The sequence below is a fragment of the Phascolarctos cinereus genome, unplaced genomic scaffold (assembly GCF_003287225.1).
Source record: "Phascolarctos cinereus isolate Bilbo 61053 unplaced genomic scaffold, phaCin_HiC Scaffold_2;HRSCAF=192, whole genome shotgun sequence".
In the NCBI taxonomy this organism is placed as follows: domain Eukaryota; kingdom Metazoa; phylum Chordata; class Mammalia; order Diprotodontia; family Phascolarctidae; genus Phascolarctos; species Phascolarctos cinereus.
Window position 1 is genome coordinate 257,985,700 of NW_027555625.1, and position 20,200 is coordinate 258,005,899.

The 20,200-nt window shown below is 41.9% G+C and overlaps 1 protein-coding gene across 1 annotated transcript in view; it reads right to left on the bottom strand.

Moving 5' to 3' along the window:
• CCDC187 (coiled-coil domain containing 187) overlaps positions 1 to 19,608 on the bottom strand; it is a 104,793-nt gene extending 85,185 nt beyond the window's left edge. Inside the window, 6 exon segments of the mRNA XM_020981877.2 lie at positions 2,047 to 2,130; positions 7,646 to 8,370; positions 15,735 to 15,783; positions 15,786 to 15,834; positions 16,406 to 16,449; positions 19,483 to 19,608. Of these exon segments, the coding sequence (XP_020837536.2) occupies positions 2,047 to 2,130; positions 7,646 to 8,370; positions 15,735 to 15,783; positions 15,786 to 15,834; positions 16,406 to 16,449; positions 19,483 to 19,525 (994 nt within the window). The 5' untranslated portion in view covers positions 19,526 to 19,608.
• Between the last annotated feature and the right edge of the window lie 592 nt (positions 19,609 to 20,200).

The following is a 20,200-nucleotide window of genomic DNA, read 5'->3' on the forward strand; positions in this document are numbered from 1 at the left end:
TTCCTTCTGCCTCATTTTATAGATGAGGAAACTGATGCAAACAGGATTAAGTGCCTTACCCACAGTCATGTAACTTGTAAATGTCTGAGGCCAGATTTAAACTCAAGAAGATGAGTCTTTCTGATTCCAGGCCCCCACACTCCGCTGTGCCACCCTGTCCCATTTAGATCATACTCCATTTTATCAATGAAGAAATGAAAGACCTGAAAGGTAAAATGACTTGCCCAACATCACGCAGATAGTAAGAGACAGAGCTGGAACTAGAACCCAGGTTTCTATTTCCAGGTCATTGCTTTTTCCATGACCCAGGAATGCTTTCCTTGTTCTTTTGAGATGTAAATTATCCTGAATATAAGGTTTCCATTAATCCTCACATCCCTTTCACTTCATTTGGATCCATTAGGTCCAAGCTCCAACAGCCCCACCTCTGACCTAATCTTTAATTCCCAGGAATCATTAAGATCACTCATGGAACCCATCTGGCTAGAAATGATGGAAGCTGCTTAACATCGTCTGAGGTTCCCTATTGGCATTAGTCCCAGTTTCTGAGATGCCCACTCCCATCCACCCTTATGTTGAGCACCCCCAACTCAAATTTTAACTCATCCAGATGTTTATCTTGACAATAAGATTGCCCTGGGAGTAAGTAAGCAAATTAATGAGTCCTTCTGGACACATCCCTCACCCTAACTCTCCCCACCCCCAAGCAGTCTAATCTTAATTAATTTTTAAGACAGAATTTTTAGTCTGTGAAAATGAATTAAATCCCCAAATACGGGATCAAAGTCTTGGCACCAACTTAATATCTGATAAAAAATGCAAAGCAAGGTGCTATCATCTGAAATTAAACATTTGGCTCCATTTTCCCTGCTGCCTCGACAGATGAATATTTTATAACTATTGTGATTTAATTTTTTGTTAACTACAGCAAATTTATAATTCACCAATCCCAAGGTCCTGTGACTCTGACCCCTGACCCCCAATTCATCTCTTTCGAGCCCTGCTTTGACTTCGTCACTGACAGGAACTAATGGTCAACACAGACTCGGTGACACTGGTGGCTACAATGATGAATGTGCCACATGGCATGGTCTTGTGACCCAGTCTCAGGGAGAGAGCAGGTCATTTTTCAAGTGATCCATTAAAACAAAAAGGGGGAGGGCATGATGAAGGAAGAAAATTATTTTATATTTTAAGCATTTTAAATAACCTTTTTTGTACCCAGCACATTATGCTCACAGCATCCCTAACTTCACATTCAAAGTACTGAATAAGCTCTGTAGGATTTCTACCCCACTCTCGTTCAGCATTCCTTTGGTGATTCACAAACATGTCTAGTCTAATAACAACCTGCCACCCTCCCCCCACCTCCCCCACCACATAAGCTTTCCCTTCTCACCTAGAAACACCAGCACTGTTCATATGAATATATGGTAAAACATTTTTTTCACTTTTTATACCAAACTGATGTTGGTCTACCCTATGAACAGGAATGGATGGTACAGATAGGGTAACTAACTAGTCAACAACTCTATGAATAGTAAATTTGGACTATAGATCCAGAGTATTTAACAGAAAATTCATCAGCAGAACTGAAATCTGTACCCAAAGTTCTGATGTATCAATAGTATCATTTATTCCAGAATAAAATTCACTATCAGGTGGGATCAGCCCTTTAACCCATCCGAAGGGGATTAGTTAGCAAAGAGTCACTCTGCCTAGCTTCCCAAAGATGATATCCTTGCAGAGCTCTGGAGTATTATTAATACTGCCAGAGTGTTTACTGACTCCTAATTGAATAAGCTCATCTATCCTACTTGGCCCAGGTCAGGGACTTTCTAAAGGTCACAAAGAGAATCCATAGAGCTGCATTCAGCTCTAAATATCACCACCATTTCCTCATTATTCCAGTCAAACCCTTTTCTTAGACTATTAACCAAGTGGTTTTGTTTGTTTTTCCTTAAAGCTTTTATTTGGCTCTGAAGTCTCTTCATTTCCACCTCCCTCCCCGCTCCTTTAAAAATAACAACAACAAAAACAACTTACCATGGCCTTTCAGAAGTCTTCTAGGGGAAGGTGACTGAGCAGATCCCTGGCAGCTTTGGGCCACTCTAATTTTGTCCCTTTGACCTTGATGATGTTTGGGGGTAGGGGAGCAGAGAGACAGACAGATAGACAGAGAGAAGGATGGTGAGAGAAAGAGGACAGGAAGAAAGAAAAAAGGAGGGAGACAGAGAGAGAAAGGAGAGAGGAGAGAGAGAGAGAGGGAGAGAGAGAGAGAGAGAGAGAGAGAGAGAGAGAGAGAGAGAGAGAGAGAGAGAGAGAGATGTGACGTAGAAAGCAATAATTGACAATAATTGACTTAAAGAACTACTAAGGTACCTGTTTCATTCACAAGCCTAAAGTTAAACAAGCATCACCAAAAAATTAGTTACTGAGTCAAAGGAGCTTAGGAATGTGATCACATGATAGAGCTCCTTTATTTTAGGTATGTTATGATCCCTTGACCTTAACTCACGAGTTATGTGATCTTGAGTAAGTCATTTACCCAGAGGTTGTTTTCTCATCTGTAAAATGGGTATAATAAAGTATGCTATATACTTCACAGGGTTGTTGTGAGAAAAGAACTTTGTAAAACCTAAACTGCTATCAAAAGTTGAGCTATCACTGTAATTAATAAATCACAGAGAATAAATCTAGAAGAGGCACTATGCAGTAACCACTTCTAGAACTACTTCTAAGCCCTAAAAACAAAAACAAAACCCAACCTCCATTATCTATGTATGATTATCTAAAGTAGGGGTTAACCTTTTTGTGTGTAAGTCCCTCTTGGCAGTCTGGTGAAGCTTATGAATCTCTTTTCATAATGTTTTTAAATTCATAAGATAAAATGTATAAGATTACAAAAGAAACCAATTATATTGAAATATGGTTATTCAATTTTTTAAAAAACAAGTTCACAGACCCCAAGTTAAAAACCCCTGAATTCTAGGGCAAATGTTCATTCCTATGCAAGCTTCCCTGTGTCCTCCGGCACATTTCTAGGCTGTCATCTTTCAGATACCTCAAAACTCATTTTTGCGTTAACCTAAGGTCAACATACCTGAAAGCCAAATTTAATGCCTGGTCATACTGTTAAATATATAATTAAGTTAAATACATAAATGATTTGGAAAATGACCCCAAAATAGTTTTACTATCTGGACTACTGCTTTTCTCCACTTATACAGATAACTAACAGCTGGCTATGTATATATTCAATGTGGAAATTGTTGTAGTTCAGTCATTTAAGTTGTGCCTGACTCTTCATGACTCCATCTGGGATTTTCTTGGCAAAGATGCTGTCATGGTTTGCCATTTCTTTCTCCAGCCCATTTCACAAATGAGGCCAGATTTGAATTCAGGAAGATAAGTCTTCCTGACTCTAGGCCCAGCACTCTATCTATCCACTGTACCACCTAGTTTGACCCATTTGGAAATCAGTAGAGTGGCAACCAGACACCATAAAGATAGATACCAAAACACTGGAGGCCAAGATATCCCTTCCATTAGACATTGCCTTATCTATTCACTCTCAAGGACCAGTAGTGAAAAAAGAACCATAGAACTAGAAAGTGACTTATGAGAGGAACTCAATAAGACCCTTATAACCTGTATCATGATTAAAAAGTATTTAGGGAGCCCTTAAAAAGAAAGCAGGTAGCACAGTAGGTAGAGCATTGGCCTGGATTAGGAAAGGCTGAGTTCAAATCCTGCCTCAGACACTTACTAGCTGTGCAACACTGGGTAAGTTACTTGACCCTGTTTGCCTCAGTTTCCTCATCTGTAAAATGAGGATCATAATGGCACTTACCTCTCAGGGTTATTGTGAGGATTAATAAGATAATATTCGTAAAATATTTAGCATAATACCTGACATATTTAGTAGGTACTTAATAAATGCTTATTCCCTTCCCTTGCCTTCCCTTCCTTATCTATATATATATAGACAGCACTATCAGTTCTGCAGAATGGAGTTTTAGAGCCCATATTTCCTCTGTGCTGAGCCAGCCAGGTCCTTGAGCATAGTTCCATTTCTCATCTCTTTACCTTTACCATGGTCATGCTCCATGCCTAGAATGCTCTCCTCACCTGCTCTGCTTCCTGGAATCCTCATATTACTTCAAAACTCAGCTCAAACACAACCTCCAATGGGGAGGGTGGGGGGAGATGTGTGAAGCTGCACTGTTTTTTCCAGTTGCTACTGATATCCCCTCCAAGGTTACTTTGCACTTGATTTTCATGTCTTTTCGACACACACACACACACACACAACACACACACAAGCTCTTTGAAGGCAGGGCCTATACTACTTTTGAATTTCTATCCCCATTACCTAGCACGGTACCTGATACATAGTAGGCATTTAATAAATGATTGTTGCTTGAGACCAACAGCTGAATAGCTCACCAGGACTGATAGAAGAGTCTGTAGTCAGGGCTAGAATCAAAGATTATTAAGGCTAGGAAAAAACCTGAGAGATCACCCAATACAATCAATCCCCTTATTTTCACTAGGAAAGAAATATACCCAGAGATCATCAACGACTTGCCCAAGGTCATACATCCATTAGTGAAAGAGCCTGGTAGTAGTCTTTCTACTGCATGACACTGCCTCTTCAGAGGATCAGCCTGTGGCCAGAGTTAGGGGGGATAGTTATGGCTGCTTAATACAACAATACCAGAAGACCTCCTTTTTCCCACGTCTGAAACCCTCTTTTAAATTACAGGGCCAGTAACCTAGTAAAAAGTATCTGACTGCATGATTCCTCAATTTCCACCAAATGCTACAAAAATCAGCTCTTCCTTATACAGGAGTGCCCTTGGATTTTCTCTGACCAAAACACTTCAATGGTGGGGAAAGATTCCTTACAAATTCCTTAAAAGGGCTTCTCCTTCCTCTCTGAACCAAGCCAGACAAAGCACCTCACTCCCAGAGCCAGGATAAGCAGGGAGATTAAAATGCAGACACTTTAGAAAATATAAATGACACCAGCCTGTAAATGATGGGACTTATAGATTGAGATCACAGAATGAACAATAATTGCTGGCAGTGTTACGCTAATGGATATTCAGCAATTCCTACAGGTAGTGGGAAAAATGGCTTATAAATTGGTCAGATGTCACTGGAATCTTCAACAGAGCCATTAGCAATGGCCAACAGCATTTAATACTGAGTCAACTGCCAGAGTCAGGGTGGGGGGCGGGGGTAAGTACACTCAGGCCATTTCAGAATGCTGCTAATGACCAAAGGGACATTAAATTAGAGATGGCTGCAAAAAGGAAAAGCTCCTGCCATCATCTTTATCAATCAAACGGGAGTCAGCCCTGACAAGTCAGCTTGAGGTTGACCTATCTACTTTCACACTAGATCCAATGGAGGGAGACAATACAGAGATGTTTTTGTCAGTCTTGGGCTCCTCAAAGAGTCACACACAAGCCAAGAAATTTTTATTAATTACTATTTGTAAGACATTATTCAAATTAATGGTATTCTTCCACAAGGGGCCTAGTTTCTGGTGACATACACACACACACACACACACACACACACACACACACCCCACTCAATACGTACAGATCTATGAGAAAATTAATTGTGTGGATTAGGCCAACAACAACAACAAAAAAGATACAGTGGAAATAATGTTGGCTTTGGAATCAGAAGAATTAGGCCAAGATCAGGTAGAGAAAGTACCAGTGATAAAGAAAGAGGGACAGAAGGAGGGAGAGAAAGGCCAAAGGCCAAAAAAGCAATGTTTTCAATGTGCAAAAATCGGCAAATATCCGTTGAGTGCCCACTGTATGCTAGATGAAAGGGATTTTTGCTTAAAGGATACTAATGTATCTATAACATATAATTACATAGAACGTCTATACTATTAACAGACAATTAATGGTTTAATGCTAATGTGAGACCAATTCAGGGTTTTCTGGGGATATGGCCTAAAAGCACATTTAGGATAAGTACAAAAAGGACAAATAATTCAGAGTTGACTGTACCTTACTGCAAGTACTTATTTTTCCTTGAGAAATTCTGTATAAAAGAATCAGAATTAGATGAGGCATCATGAGAGATAATGCTAATTGAGGTATGTCTGTTGGTAAAGATGTTGGTAAGATAAGGTAAGGCAGCTGGATGGTACAGTAGATAAAACATTGGGCTTGGAACCAGGAAGACTCTTTTCCTTGAGTTCAAATCTGGACTCAGACACTCACTAGCTATACGACCCTGGGCAAGTCACTTATGCCTGTTGCCTCAGTTTCCTCATCTATAAAATGATCTGGAGAAGGAAACTAAAAACCATTTCAATATCTTTGCCAAGAAAATCCCAAATGGAGTCATGAAGAGTTGCATACAAGTGAAATGACTGAACAACATAGAAAAACTACCCTATGTGAAAACTATTTTTGTAACCCCTCTGAAGTGTCATATGCATAAATATTGGTCAGAAAAGTCCAGATGAGGAAGCCACCCTTGGGTCGATTCCACACTGCACTGACTCTCTGTGAAATGGTGACATCTTTCGCTGCTTATCATGGCCCAACCCTACCTAAGTCATGGTTTCCCCTATGTTTCTCCTTCTGATGCCGCTGGTCAACTTGTTTGTATAGAGCAACCACATTGGAGCAATAATTGACCTTCAAATTTTGTCTGGCACTTTCCTTATTGGGGGAATTATCATTAGGAAGAGGCTGGGGACAGTAGAAGATTTGAGAAATTCCTCCTTCTGTCTCCAAATCTATCACCTTCCTTCTCACCTCTCCTCTGAAATGCCTTCCTGATCTCAACCTTAAAAACAAAATAATAACAAAATCTTGATCTCTTTCCTCCCCCCTCCAGCCCTGAAAAAGATTCTTTTCTGGGCATTTAGGGTTAGGGTTAGAGTTGGAGGCATTTAGGAAATCTCAGGATCTATATGAAGAACCATGTGAGGTCTATTCCAAGTCACCACCAAGATGCCCACATGTCCCTGACTACTAATGCACCTGGGGCCACATCCCTCAAATCCCTCATTTCTCCATGTAGCTTTCTATTGCATGTTCTTTCTTCCCTCTGAGCTCTTAGGGACTTGATGACCATGCCATTCATTTGGTATTTAATTATATACCCTCTGGAATTAGGATTAGAATTATCTGATCCTAGGATTCACTCTCTAAATTCCCTGAGGATAATGATATATCTTTGATTCCTCCTGGGCAAGTGCCAAGCCCTCAGTAAAGATTTTTTGAGGGAATGAATAAATGTTGATATTATCTCTGAAGTACTCTCTACCAAACTGCCTTCTGCTCCCTTCCTCATCAGGACAATAAATCTAAAGCTGAAAGGGACCTCAGAGGCCATTTAGACCAATACTCTCATTTCACACATTAGAAAAGCAGGAAATTGAAATGACTTGACCCAAGGTTGCACAGCTAGTGTCCAAAGACAGAATTTGAAACCAGATCCTCTGAATGCAGAGGAAGTACTCTCTGTACTCTACCACATGCCCTCATTCTTCACTTTCTTTCCTGGCTCTCACACCTAACCCTTCCCTCCTGCTGCCAGCACTTTTTCTCAGTCTGTCCACCATAGTTCCTCACTTACAGCAGGCCACATTACTTACATGGATCTTCTGGAGGTGACAGTGCAAATCTTATTCTGTGACCTTTTCTCTTTGGCGTAAATTTATGGGAAACTGAATGGTGAGTGTCACCAGGATCTGGGCTGGAAGCTGAGACTTGGCCTGGGTGTGCTGTGTGTGAAGCAGCTAACTTCATTTTGTAGACATTTCTCTTTGGCTTGTACTTCCAGGGCACAGCTTGTGAGGCCCCAGAACGAGCTTGGAAGGAGGCAGGGAAGATATGAAGATGTCGATGCTTCTGCACCTGAATCCTCTCCCTCAGCTGCTCCAGCCGAGAGTCAGGGAAGGATCTCTTTACCCCTGCCAACGGCCATCTCTGAAGACTGGCAGGAGAGTCAAGAGGCTGAGGCGACCTTGCCCTCCAGGGACCTTTCCCTCTACTTCTCAGAGGGTTCAAGAACTGATGATAGCCTCCTGAGGGAATAAAGCCTGGCAATCTGGAGGACCAATCATTTGCTGTATACTTTCTTTCTGGTTTAAGTTGGCAGTTAAAGTCCTGCTCTTTCCTCATTGGGCCAAGGGTCACAGGATTCACATGAGTCACTTGTCCACCATAAGTCACTACATTGCCACCTGATTCTTCTCTGAAGGTAACTGACTCCTGAAAGACCCAGGGTGATATCGATGTAGTTGCCATGCTGTAGTCCTCAGGAAAATGAGGCACTCTTGGTTTGGTATGGACAAAACTAGGACTGTTCCAGTCTTCCCTAATGAGAGAAAAGAAAACACACACACACACACACACCACACACACACACCACACACACACACAAATTATCAAACCAACCAGTCAAATTAAGAAGAATCCAAACTTATAGAAAAATACCCTTTATAACCAAAACTCCAAGATCAAATGCAGGTGACTAGACCTGATGGTCCCTTAAGAACCCTTCCATGTCTATGAATCTATGGATTCGATATCCTGTAGTTTAAGACACACTCAATGGGCTATATTCAAGATGGCACCACCTGATGAATGATGATGACATCACATTGAACACCTTGTTTCCAGGGTGCATAGGCTCAGTAGGGAAAACGGTCTCTTAGTATGTAGCTACTTATGAGCATCATCATCATCATCATCTGGGCTAAAATTGATTACAGAATTTTTCTCCAAAGGCTTTACTTCAAAGTGTTTCACTCACATAATGGTAAGAGGACCAATTTTATTCTCATTTCACAGGTGGAGAACATGAAGATGTTAAGTGACTCCAGCCCAACATCACATGGCAATAGTCAGGATTTGAATTTAAATTTAGTGACTTGTAATCCAAGCATTTCCATAGAGGAACTATTTCTTCATAGGAGGTAAATTGTATGGTCATGTCTCCTCTTTACCCACTCTCCCTCCCCTCCCTCCACACTAAGGAAAGATATATATATATATATATATATATATAGTCTATAACTGCCTTATGAGCAGGATTTGAGGAGTCCCGACAAGTGATTGGGGCATCTAGGTGGTACAGTGAGTTCAAATCTGGCCTCAGACACTTACTAGCTGCATTATCCTGGCCAACTCACTTTATTCTGTTTGTCTCAGTTTCTCATCTATAAAATGAGCTGGAGAAAGAAATGACAAACCACTCCATTATCTTTGCCAAGAAGACCCCAAATAGAGTCACAAAGAGTTGGACACAACTGAAACAACTAAAGAACAACAGATGTTTAGGGGAAATTCCCATGATAGAAAGCTGTTGGGCCTAATGTCCAAGGGCAAAGCAGCAGGTTAAATCTGAAGTAAAACTCCCTATTACATAGGATGTAAAAGCACTCCTGGGGGACCACTGTGTATGTGTTTACAATCCAGCATTCAGCTGCTGATCCAGACACAAGCTAGGTCTCCATCCTGATAGAAAATCAGTTCTACTGACCAGTATGACACCATGAAACCACATATAGGAAGATTGGGCCTACCAAGCCCAAAGCTGACAAAAAGTTCTAAATTCTAACGATCTACTCCAAGAGGAAAAATTCTAAGAGAACATTATGACAACATAACCATAATATGTGAGGCCCAAAGCTGACAAAAAGTTCTAAATTCTAACGATCTACTCCAAGAGGAAAAATTCTAAGAGAACATTATGACAACATAACCATAATATGTGAGCATGCTCCCTGACCCACTATCATCACTGGGCTCCAATAGTGGAGATAGACCTCTCTGAACCATCCCCTTCCCCTCTCTCTCGCCCAGATCCCTTCTGACTAAAGGCACACTTTTTTGAGACAGATAACCAGAATTAGAGGGATGAGTCTGTGACCATACAATTGAGCAAAGCTAACCTGTGACCTTCATGTCAGTGAAGCTCTCACTTTAATACTTGAGTTCCTAAGCCTTAGAGCTTTAGGAAGAGTTGGATCTAAAGGATCCTTTCTTATATCAACTCATACTACCTCCTTCCAAAGGCCAAATAGTACACAGATCAACAGAACAGCTAGTTTCTATATTATCCTCAATTTCAGTCATTCCTACCAACAGACCTGAAATCCTCAGACAGGACAAAAATGAAGAAGTGAATTAGCTCTCTGGCTCTGTAACTAGAGACACTAACAGGTCTGTTTAAATTCTTTCTAGAAAGTTCAACAGGTCCTAATTGTCAGAGGCCTCCAAACTTTGGCCTAGCATTATTTCCAAAGGCAGTTAGGAGTCCGGGGCTGTAGGTTCTAACCTCAACTCATGTCAGTAACCCAATGACCTTAATTGAACAAGTTATATTCTCTGTTTGGGTCTCAGTTTCCCTATCTGTAAAATGACAGTTGGACATTATCTCGAATCAGTCTGTGATCTTATTTTTCCTCCATTTGTCCTAATTTCTCAGACTATATTCTTCTATATTTGTTCCTCTACCAACCCTTGGGTGCAGACATATTTTTTTCTGTCCCGTCCTGTTTTAGGCAAACAGGCTGTCCCTTTTCCTGCTTATGCCTCAAACTGGTATGTGTTGGGTGGGGGGGTTCCCTCTTTTAATAATCCCTAGCAAGATTTTCCCATTACACAGTTGGGAATTCCCTTAAAGAAGCTTATTTATTATAGGGGGCAGGGAGGAGAGGAAGGAGACTGCTAGAAAAGCCATTCTGCAACAAAATGATACAATGATTTTTAATTGGGGGAGGAGACAAAAAGAATAAAATCCTTTAAATGGTAAAAACAACATTTATTGTTCAGTCATGTTCAACTCTTTGAGACCCCATTTAGGGTTTTCTTGGCAGAGATATTGAGGCAAACAGTATCAAGTGACTTGCCCAGGGTCACACAGCTAGTAAGTGTCTGCAGCTGAATTTGAACTCGAGAAGAGAAGTCTTCCTGACTCCAGACCCAGCATTCTATGCATTTCACTACATAGTCTCTCTAATACAACATTGGATTTCAAAAATGAAACTGGAATGAGAGAGGGAACAAAACTATCTCACAAATGCACAGAAACAGAGAAGTAAGGGGTACAAATTTTGTATTCAAATACAATGAACACCTTTGACCAATGACACTAAATTACCTGATATTATTTACAGGGGCTCTCAAAAGACACAGAAGTTATGGCCAGTTGGGTTCAAAATTGGCCATTTAACTTATTATGCCCAGGTTATCACTTTTGCATTCAACAGTTCACAAGAAGGGGACAGCAAAAGAGTAGGGGAGGGGTGGGCTGAAAGAGTAATGGGGAAAATTCAGATTTGTTCTCTCCTAGTAGCAGACTACCCTTTCCCCACAAGATCTCTTCACAATCACCTTATATCTATATAATATTTCACATTTTTAAAAGAGCTTTTGTATATTACATACTATGTTGTGATAAGTTATTTATATATAACAATATATAATATATATTACATTGTAATACATTATACATATATTACATATACATATACTTTTCTCATTTGATTCTTCGGAAAACTCTGTGAAGTCAAGCAGGACAGTGATTTTCTTAGATGTGTGCTTCCTTTCTTGTGTGGAAAGCTTCTGGGCATGCCTCCTACCAAAGCAGATTAGCAACTGTTCTACTATTTAAACAGTTTTAATAGAGTTGCCTGGGGATATGGAGAGCTTAAATGCCTGGCACCAGGGATGGGATGGGGATGGGGAGGGGGAGACTTGAACCCAGCCTTCAAGAATCTGAGGCTGCCACATCTTCCTATGCCACATAATTCTTATTCCCATGACAGTGAGGCTTATCCCCATTTTGTAGATGAGGAAACTGAGGCCTAGAAAAGTGAAGTTCCCACCACCAAAATCCTTGACATTGTCAAATGCCTCAACATCAGAAATGGATAGTTGTATTAATGGAATGTCACATTAAAGACCCATGACCACCCTTTCCATCAGACTTGCAACTAAAACCTCCTCTATCAAATAGGAGCTCCTTGAAAGCAAGAACTGTCTTGCTTTTTCTGTTTGTACCCCCAGCACTTATCGAAGTGCTGGTGCACATAGTAAGCACTTAATAAATGCTCCCCCCCCAATTCATTCACACATTTGAGTTACTCAGGGTGACACAAAAAAGGGGCACAGCCCAAACCCAGGTCTTCTGACCCCCTCCCCCAAGTTCAATAGTCTTCCCACCATACCAGCCTACTGCTCAATGACTAATAGTACCAGGTTCAAAGACAAGCAAGGAGGTCTCAGTAAGAAGGCATATTGCCTCCGAGAATGCTCTGCTCCCCATCAGGTTAGAAGCTTACTACTGGGGAGTGTCACATACCTCCCATGGGTCAGGCTGTTTCCTAATATGCAGGTCATCCCTAGGACTTGCTAGTAGGTTCCAAAATAGATATTACCTTGATGGGAAAGATTCCAGCCTCCATGCTGCTGTCTAGCTCTACCACATCCTAAAGACCCCCTGGCTTCTTCTGTACCACAAAGGAATGATACTTTGATCTCTTGTACTGTCTGGGATGTTGCTAGGTTAGGTTTAATCAAAACCTTCTTCTTGGGGATTTTGTTTTTAAATGACATAGACTAAAACTTCAGAGCTGATTCAGGCAATGGGCAGAGGGTGTGGCTTGAAAAAGGTTTTTAAGGCCACAGACCATTCATTAGAGAATACATTTATTAAAATCATTCCCCCAGGAGATGGGAAATAGTCTAAAAGTATAAACAGACTCCAAAGGGCTGGGATAAATCCCTGAATGACAGATATCTAGCAGGTCATTAAGGAAAACCTGTGCATGATTGGGAATATTCCTAATTTGAAAGGTAACATGAGGGAATGAGAATAGCTTTCTTCAAGCTGACCCTCAGAGGCCCCTGTCGGAGACAGGATCTTGAGTTGGAGAGACAGTGCAACAACTAGGCCAGAAGAAAGATATATTTTCAACCTCCCCCACACTCTCATCAGAGAAAAAATCATAAAAGCAGAATCCAAACACTGAGAATCCAAAAACCAATAACCCAAATATGGTTTCCCTCTGTCATTATTATTCCCATCATTCACTTTGCATGCCCAAGGGAAATTCCCAACATGCAAACAAGCTCTTTGACAGCCAAAACCTTTTTGGTGGAGGATATATCCTAAGGCCTTATCCCTCCCCCAAATCTCAAAACTCCCAAACTAGTCAAAAGTAGGCTAAGTTTTCACCACATTTTCACTGCAAGTCTGATCTCATAAAGAAAGGATGCATGCATGTATGTGTGCATCTGTGTGTGTGTGTGTGTGTGTGTGTGTGTGTGTGTGCGCACGCGCGCGCATGTGTCTAATGGGGTGGGGGGAGGAGTGTCTGTATGCACAAGAATGATAGAAGTCCAGCATCAATTCCCCTGTAATAGATGGCTACTACAGGGCTCTTTTTTTTTTCCCATTAACAGAAAAACAGCCCAGATATTAAGCTGTCTCCACCAGCAGCTGCAGATTATGGCCTCTCCAGGAAGAAACAGCATCAATAAATACAACAGAGCAGTCACTTTAAACACTTTACTGCCAATAAAAGCAAAATTATGAAAACAAATACACAGTGAATGTGAAAATAAAACCAAATAAACAGCATCATTGTCATGTGAGTTATATCAAAGTGGGAGAAGTTCCTAACCACCTCCTCTCCACTCTTCTCCCCACCAGCTCCAAGGTGCAAAGTACTGTGTCTGCAGATTTGCATTAACCCTTAGGCCGCTTTGCTGGCCTAAGGTTAGGTAGTAGCCAACTCCGCCAAAGAAACAAAAAACAAAAACAAAACAAGCAGAAAACCCAAGGTTCCTGTCATCTTGTTTGCTGCAAGGAGTCAGGATTCACCTTTACTTTAGAACAAGGCAGCTAGGCCTGAGTCAAAACAACAGTTCCCAAAGTTAGGCATTGTCTCCTCTGTTGAAATCATGCCTTAGCTACAAATGGCTGTTCTTTGCCAAAGAAACAATTCAGATTCCCAAGGCAGCTTGTTAGAAAGAACACTGGACTGAAAGTCCGGAGACCTGGGTTCTATGCTTTGTTCTACCATGAAGTCTAGGGCAAATCATTTTCCCCTTCTCTGGCTTCCCAGTTTTTGTATCTTTCAAATAAGGAAATCAGGGATTCTTAATCTAATATCCATGGACCATGGATAGATTTCAGAGGTTCCCATGACTCTGGATAAAGGAAAAAAATATTCCATCTTTATTTTTGCTGACTGCTAACTGGAATTTAGCATTGCCTTCCATTATGAAGGTCACAAAGCATTCTGAGATGGAGTCTGCCAAAAAAAGATTAAGAGCCCCTGTATTCTTTCTAAGGAGACTTCCAGATCTAACATTCTATAACAGTATGTTATCAAGACATCCCTGACCCACCATGTGAATGAATCCCTCGCAGGGAAAATGTGTATTGGAGAGTCATCCTTCATGCCTCACCTGATCTCAGTTACAATATGTCCAGTTGTAGGTGATAAGGCCAACAGGGATGAAAAGTATCTGTGCTAGAGCTATGGAACAGTTCTATGTGAGAAGCCCACTTTTCCCTATGGGGCATAAAAACTTGACCTCATGAATCCTGTGCTTCAATAAATGAATCTGGGTAATTTGGCCTATAATTTTTTTTCTTTAGGCAATTGGAGTTAAGTGACTTGCCCAGGGTCACACAGCTAGTAAGTGTCAAGTGTTTGGTCTGAGACTGGATTTGAACTCAGGTCCTCCTGGCTTCAGGGCTGGTGCTCTATCTACTGTGCCACCTAGCTGCCCCTTGGCCTAGCCTTTTGAGAGGCAGTGGGATATAGAAAAAGCACTAGACTGGGAGATGGCCATAGTCTGAATCCCAGTTGTTATACTACTCAGGCAAATCACAACCCATCTGTAAAATTTAAAGATTGGATGATAGGATTTCTAAAACCCTTTCCAGCTCTAAGTTCTATCCATCATGATTTTGAAAGGTCAGCAGTAGACTTAACTTTAGACCCGCCAAAGCTAGAGTTAATTAAGCATCAACTAATCATAACCCTGTGTGGCTGGCTGGGGAGATGGAGAGTCCACAACAGAGAAAAAATATTTCTTGTACCAGACTTTGCAATTTGGTGCCTAGTATTTTGGGAGTAAGAATGCTACTTCACTAGGCTTTGGGTTGAAATAAAAACTTGCTTCCTTAGTCAGCATAAAGGGTTTAGGACCTGTTCTAGGGGCTTGGTTTCTTAGCAGGGATGATGAGTTGGGGTTAGAATGAAAACTGAAATAGTTACACCTCTTTCCCTACTGTAGAGGCATAGAAGGTGGCACAATGTGTAAAATATTAGACTGGGAATCAGGAAGCTTTGAGTTCAAATCCTGTTACAATTGGCTCTGTTACTTAATCTCTTTGCCTCAGTTTCCTCATCTATAAAATGGGAATAACAATAACATCGATCTCACAATTACAACGTGAAAGGTAAGGATCAAATGAGAAAACATAAAGTGCTTTGCAAACCTTAAAATTCTATATAAATGCTTGTTATTATTATTATTACTGTCTTCCCCACCAAGATCAGTTCTATAGGATCCTGAAATGCCAGTCCTTCCATCCTGATGGGCCTCACCAAAGCCCTAGATATTATAAAGGGATCCTTCAGGCCAATGGCATTGCATTTCCTCCTTCTTCAATAAACATAGCCCATGGCCCAGCCCTTGCCCATCTCCACTCACCAAGAAACCAGCTTCTCTTGCCCACCATCAAGGGATCTGCAGCTCTGGCGCTGAAACTGTGCCAGCTGGGTGTGTCCAGTTCACTCTCCATCCGCTGTAGCTGTTAAAAAGCACATTTACTCTCTGGAAGGACATATGCCCCACTTTACCAGCTGCTTCCATGGCAGAGTTGAGTAGGTGGTAGTTGCTTGTTTTTCTAGACTAGCACACAGCCTGGCTCTAATTAATGCTACTATTTATTTCTCACCGCCTCTCAGAGGAGAAAGGCAAACAGTTTGCAAGCTGGGACATGCCCACTGTCTTGGAAAGTATTCAGCCGGCTGTGAAGATAAGACAGACCCCACGGCTTTCCCATTATTCGTACTCACCCCCGGGCTTGGTAATTGCCTACAAAGGACTTATCACTAAGCAGCTGAAGCTTACAACAGAGAGCTCCAAGGTCACTAGAGCATCAAACAACCGCCTCCCCAGCCACCTCCCCAAGGGCTGCTGAGCCTCAAAGCCCCCCGGCCAATCAACATCCCCCAATCTGGGAAAGATCCAAATTGGCCTGATTCTCTGATTAGCTACTTCAGCGCAAACTAGCCAAGCAAAGCCCCTAAGCCTCCATGCCAGAGAAAGACCCCAAGAGAGAAATCTAATTGCAAAATGGATCAAACAGAACAACTTACCACGTGCCTGGCTCTTTGAAGGCTGGCCCAAGCCAAGGCCACATCTGGGGAAATGACATGCAGATGCTGAGAATTCCAGAGCACATCTAATGCCCGTGTACCTCAAAGCCAAGTCTCCCCTTGGGCACACTGAGTTGTGTTTTTGGAATGAATTGTGTAGCTTCTGAGGAATTCCTGGGCTGCTAAATACCTCTTGTGGAGTTTTTGCCTTTTAAAAAACATAAATCAGTGCCTCCTTTCTTTGAACTTTCTTTTTAGCTGGATCAGATTTTTTTCAATGTGAGACTTTTTTCCACAAGTGTATCCATCAAGTGTTTCCATGGCTCAACAACTGACACAAAGATGCTGATCAAAATTGAAAGAAACTCAAATGGAGCAAAGCAGAAGGCAGATGCAAAATATTAGAATAATATTATTCAATAATCAAGTAATTTGGGAAGATATCATACAGGAAGAGGTTAGAGGGAAAAAAACAGATGGCTGAACTTAAGGGGTGATATAAGATGGAGATAAATGATGTCTGCAAATGACTTTGGACTCCTAGAGGAAAGAGTCATAGTAAACATAAGGATTAATACTAAATGAAACACTCCAAATGTTTAGCAAATGAAATCATAAGCTACTCTGGCTATATCCAACCCCTATGCCCTGACTAAAAAAAAAAAATCTATAAATCATCCAAGAACCTGACATCCTGATAAGGTTCTTGAATGCTTCTGTGAGCCTGTTATTCTAAGCAGGCTATTGGATAGCTCCAAGTCCTCCTCCTAACATTTCCAGGTCTTTCCAAGGAGTGCTTCCCTTTACTCCACCCCTGAGCCCCCAAAAGCATGTGAATGAAATACTGTATCAAAAGAAATTCTTGTGTCAAGGAACAGAACCTGCCTCTGAACTCCAAATTCAAAGAATAGAAGTTGGAGTGATCCATATATTTTTTTCATTCCCCTCCCCCCACCTCCTGACATTCATGCCTGGAATAATTTCTTCTGACCAGATAGATACCCCTTATTTTCAGACCTCCAGAAAGACAACCTCATTCAGGATGCATCCTGCTTGGCCTACTGTATAGGACGTGGGGTAGGACACCTAGCCAACTGAAGGGCTAACTGATCAACAACAACAGTTCTTATGGGGAGTCAAGTGGGATTAATTAGATGTTCCAGCAGAGGCATCTAACTTTTCTGCACTGGAAGCAAGTGGAATTAGCTTCTAAGGTCCATTTCAATTCTAAGATCCTGGGATATTAATTTTAAAATTAGAAAACTACAAAATGGCCTACAAATAGCTTTCTGTAGGTACTGTCTCAAAATAAGGTGCTAGCTATCCCTGATAAACATGATCAAATGAATTCTTGACTCTGTCTAAAAAATTTAGACTTGTTAAGGGCTCAGACACATTCTCCAACATGTGGTACATTGTTAGAATACAAAAACTTGAAATGTCAGGTGTCTAATATAAACTAAGTAAGTATTCCCTCCTGAAGATCTGTTGTTTGGTTTAATGGCAAATGTTCATTTTCTCCTTTGGAAAACAACACAAGACCCATATCTGGATGGAATTAATTATAAGATTTGGAATGGGAAGGGGTCTTTGGAGATCATCTGGCCCAATGCTCTCATTTTACAGATGAAACAATTGAATCCTACTATGGTTAAATGATTTGCCCAAGGTCACAGACCAAGTGGCCATGAGCCATGCGGGGACAAAGTGTTACTTGCCTGACAAGCTTCATCTACAGAGAATTCTTCCTAGAGTCTGAGACCGGATTATCAGTGGCCAATATCTCCTACCTGACCAAGGAGCCTGAAGAAGCCCCATCAGATCAGGGTAAGATTAGGCTGCCACACAGGGCTTGAACCCAGGATAATATTGGGGTAAGGGATAAAAACACATAAATACCACTGCTTGCCCTCTGGACTCTTTCAGCTGAATGCATAGTATAGGAGTGCAGCTTATAGGCAGGGATATGCTGGTAAACATTTAACAACTAGCTGGGCTCTCCCTACCCAAAAAAAGACACACTTTTAAGTTTCATCTGCATCATTAATATCTTCTTCATCACTTTCTGAAGTCGAGAAAATCAGCAAAACAAGAAATCAAATCCTGGATTTGTAGGGCTTGCTGATTTTCAAGGTGTAAATGCTCACACTGAAAATTGAACAATCAAGTCTGCAATATGCCCTGGACAGAGGGCTTCAAAAACTCTTCCTTGTCTCCTACAGGATTAGGGGGGGAAATCTAGTTTTCCTTTAGCAACTTCCTTCTGCCTGGCCCTTAAGAAAAACCAAATTCCCATAGGTTGTTCCTGCCTGGGACCAATTCTTTGTCTATCTCTACCCACCTAGCTCCTCCCATCTAGGCTTAGCTCAATTGCCACCTCCTCCAGGAAGACTTCCTGAAATGAGAGTGGGGAATCCTCCCAAACTGAAATGAGCTCTCTTTCCTCAAATTTTCTTACCGCGATTCATCTGAACCTCTCCTTTGCCTCTATCACGTTCTGCTTTGTATCCATACTCATTTGGGTGCATGTTGTATGTTCCTTAGCAAAGTGTAAGCTGCTTGCCACCTTAATTTCCTGCAAGGACTGTAATGCTTGTTTTTGAATGGAAATGCTGATTGGGGGGGGAGGTAGGAGTGAAAAGGATTTCTCTTTGGTTTGTGAGAAAGAGGACATAAATCCCTCTCCCCATTCCCAAAGAACTGATCCTTCTCTTAATAAAAATTTTAAAAAAAAACCAACCCTACCCCCCCCCCCCCCCCCCGCTTCACTTTGTTCTTTGGCTTCCTGGTCGGCAATTCAAGTGCTGGTTACTATGAAAGGGAGGGAGGAGACTTTGCTCCTGGTAGAGGATTCTCCCAACAGGCAAGGTGATGACCTGCAAAGAGGCCCTGTGCAGTGGGGTGGGGGGTGAAGGAGGGGGAAAAGAGAAGGATTGCTTGAGTTTCTGCAGCTTTTGGAAAGGTTCTGACAAGACCTATCACCTGTGTTCTGGGAAAGTCCTCTTCCTAGTCCTGCTCTGTCCCATCTCCAACCATTTCCTCATCCACCACCAAGTGCCTAGGTACAAATCACTCACCAGTCAAAAGATCTGATTGGGGGGAAGCAGCCGGCGAAGCCATCTGGGGGTTCCCCTTAGAGTCTGGGAGAGCCGTCTGAAAATACAAAGCAACCACAGCCAAACCAGCGTCCTTCCTGACCTGGCTGTTAGTTGGGCTGGGGTTGTTGCCGGAGGAACCCAGGCATCCCCACCCAGCTCCGCCCCCAAACCAGTCTAAAGGGAGGGGGGTATGGGGCGCGGTTCTCGCCATCCGGGTCCCTTTGTCTGGCTCACCTGCTTCACCTGGTGGGCGCTGCCCCAGCAACCCCGCCCCACTCTGGAGCCTTTGTAGAAGAAAGAAAGCATCCCTCTCCACCCCCAAGCCTCCTCTTCTTCTCCTCCTCCATTCCCCCCTCAAAAAGGGGCGAGAGCACACTGGGACTTACCTGATGCCTCAGGTAAGCAGAGTTTTTCTGCCCTGATTCGATCTGGCCACATGAATGGGAGGAGCTCAAAGAACTGGGAGGAAACTTGGAGGTCATGTAGTCAAATACACGGCTGATGTTTGATGTCAAAAAGCACTATCTAGCAAATTGGTACATAGAATCAAAGAATTTAGACATTAAAAGGACCTGAGAGATCACCTAGTTTGAACCTCTCCATTTTACAGATGAGGAAACCCAGGCCCAGAGTTGGTGGGTGACTTTCTTGTAGTCACCCAAGTAGTTAAGTAGCAGATTAAGATCCAAAGCCAAGC